General features: G+C 60.2%; 1 protein-coding gene across 1 annotated transcript in view; it reads left to right on the top strand.

The window, feature by feature from the left end:
* Nucleotide 1: 1 nt before the first annotated feature.
* LOC104282054 (transcription activator BRG1-like) overlaps nt 2–2,420 on the top strand; it is a gene marked incomplete at both ends in the record, with an annotated part of 14,131 nt that continues 11,712 nt past the window's right edge. The window contains 4 exons of the mRNA XM_009880119.1: nt 2–58; nt 967–1,099; nt 1,559–1,957; nt 2,290–2,293. Coding sequence (XP_009878421.1) covers nt 2–58; nt 967–1,099; nt 1,559–1,957; nt 2,290–2,293 — 593 coding nt within the window. The remainder of the gene's footprint in view (nt 59–966; nt 1,100–1,558; nt 1,958–2,289; nt 2,294–2,420) is intronic.

Genomic DNA, 2,420 nt, shown 5'->3' with positions numbered 1-2,420 from the left:
GCTGCCGCCCCAGGGGCCGGGGGGCTACGCTCAGGACAACATGCATCAGATGCACAAGGTGAGGGGAAGGGGGGGCTGCCTGCTGCCGGCACCCAAAAAAGACACGCCGCTGCGGTGAGAAGAGCAAAAATGGGTTGGGGAGCTTCGCTTTCCCATTCGTTTTTCTTCTTGGGCGCTCGGCGCAGGGCTTTTCCCTCGAGAGAGAAAGTCTCAAAGTGAAGGGTTTGGTTTAGAGTTGAGTTTGTGCATTCGGGAGGTGAGTTCGTGCGTTGAAGGACGGCTTGGGCACGGCTCGGAGCGACCTGGGCCGGTGGGAAGGGGCACCGGGGAGGGCTTTAAGGCCCCTTCCGCCCCAAACCGTTTCGCCATCTGTGGTGTTCCCTACCCCAAATGTCAGGGCATCGTGCCCGCCTCCCGGGCTCCCTTTTGGATTGCCAGCGGGGGCTGAGGAGTTTAATTCTGAAATAAGAACGGGAGTGGAACGTCTAGTAAAGGTTCCTCTCATTGGGAATTTGGAGCTCGGGGAAAACGAGCCTCCCTTCTGCCTTTCCATTTCTACCATGAAAGCGTTTGGGGTTTGGGGTTTTTTTGCTTTATTTTGCCAACCAAAACCCCTTTTTCTCAGTTTATTCAATCATCTTTGGCATCATCAGACCTGGGTGTGGGGGGGGGGAGGGAACCAAACAGGAAAAGCATTTGAGCGCTGTCAGGTTTCTTTGAAACGTCCCCCTGTGCTTATTCCCCTCCCCACCATTTAACGCGGGTGGTTCGCGGTATTTTGCCGGGAAACCGGTTTTCATTTTTGGGGAGGGGGTTGGCAGCGCCAGGACGGGAACCGCACGTCCTGGGTGCCTTTGCGCAACGCCGGCGTTGGGCGGCACAGCTGCCGGTGCTCGCTTTCCTCCCTCTCCGGGAGCGGGGTAAGCCGGTCTCTGATTTTTTTGGGGTGTCGCTTTTCTCCCGCAGCCCATGGACTCGATGCACGAGAAGGGAATAACCGAGGATCCTCGCTACAGCCAGATGAAAGGGATGGGGATGCGGCCCGGCGGGCACGCGGGAATGGGTCCTCCTCCCAGCCCCATGGATCAGCACTCTCAAGGTTGGCTTCTGGAAGAAAAAAGAAAAAAAAATCCATCTTATTTTCGAGGGGTCGGGGCTGGGGGTCAGTCTGGAGCTCCCACAGCATCTGTGGCTGTGCTTCCCTCGGCTCTCCGTTGGGATAGGTGTGAAAACGGGCGAAGAATCGCATGGAAAGGTCAAACTGGGAGAAGGACTGTCGGTCCCTCCCCGCCTCCCGGTCTCCTCTGCCGAGATCAGTGTGGCACCGTTCCCGCGCAGCCGCTTGCGTCCACGAACTTCCCTTGGTTTAAATCCTGCATTTTGGGAAGGACGTAGCGCTCCCGGCGTTTCCAGGCTTAAAGCAGCAGTGGGCTCCACAGGGGAGAAGTTTGGGATTTTTTTTTTTTTTCTCTCTAGTTTTTTTCCTTTTCTTTTGACTCAGTCTTCCCGTGCCCGTCACGGCTCACCCCTCGCCTCCTGTCTGTCTCTCTCCCTCCAGGTTACCCTTCTCCGCTCGGCGGTTCCGAGCACGCCTCCAGTCCGGTTCCGGCTAACGGTCCATCCTCTGGCCCTCAGATGTCTTCGGGTCCCGGAGGAGTCCCCCTGGACGGCACTGACCCCCAAGCTTTGGGGCAACAGAACCGGGGCCCGACCCCTTTTAACCAGAACCAGCTGCACCAGTTGCGAGCTCAAATCATGGCCTACAAGATGCTGGCCCGCGGCCAGCCGTTGCCCGACCACCTTCAGATGGCCGTGCAGGGCAAGCGACCCATGCCTGGAATGCAGCAGCAAATGCCGACACTACCTCCGCCCTCCGTGTCCGGGACAGGACCAGTGCAAGGACCAGTGCAAGGGCCTGGACCGGGACCAACACCTCCAAACTATAACAGACCTCACGGTGAGCGCTGCCCCGGCTTTCCTCCCGCCGCCGCCGGGGTTTAGCTGGCGGTTGGGGCGTTTGCGGCACGGTTTGGCGGGGTTTGAGCCTCGCCGCTGCCCTGGCGTCGCCCGGTTGGGGTTTGCCGTTTGCACGTCGCGCAGCCCGTCTGATTGGGGGGGGGTCAGCCTGGAGAAGAGAAGGCGAAAAAGGGGAGAGCTCAGAGCCCCTTCCAGTGCCCGAAGGGGCTCCGGGAGAGCCGGGGAGGGACTCTGGATCGGGGAGGGGAGCCGTGGGACCAAGGGCAGAGAGCAGATTTAGGGGAGATCTCGGGAGAAATTCTTCCCCGTGAGGGCGGTGAGCCCCTGGGGCAGGTTGCCCCGAGAAGCTGTGGCTGCCCCATCCCTGGAGGTGTTCAAGGCCAGGTTGGACGGGGCTTGGGGCAACCTGGGCTGGGGGGAGGTGGCCCTGCCCAGGGCAGGGG

The sequence above is a fragment of the Charadrius vociferus genome, unplaced genomic scaffold, assembly GCF_000708025.1.
Source record: "Charadrius vociferus isolate BGI_N301 unplaced genomic scaffold, ASM70802v2 scaffold3152, whole genome shotgun sequence".
NCBI lineage: Eukaryota > Metazoa > Chordata > Aves > Charadriiformes > Charadriidae > Charadrius > Charadrius vociferus.
The sequence above is the reverse complement of the archived record's forward strand: the minus strand, read 5'-3'. Positions and strand labels throughout refer to the sequence as shown.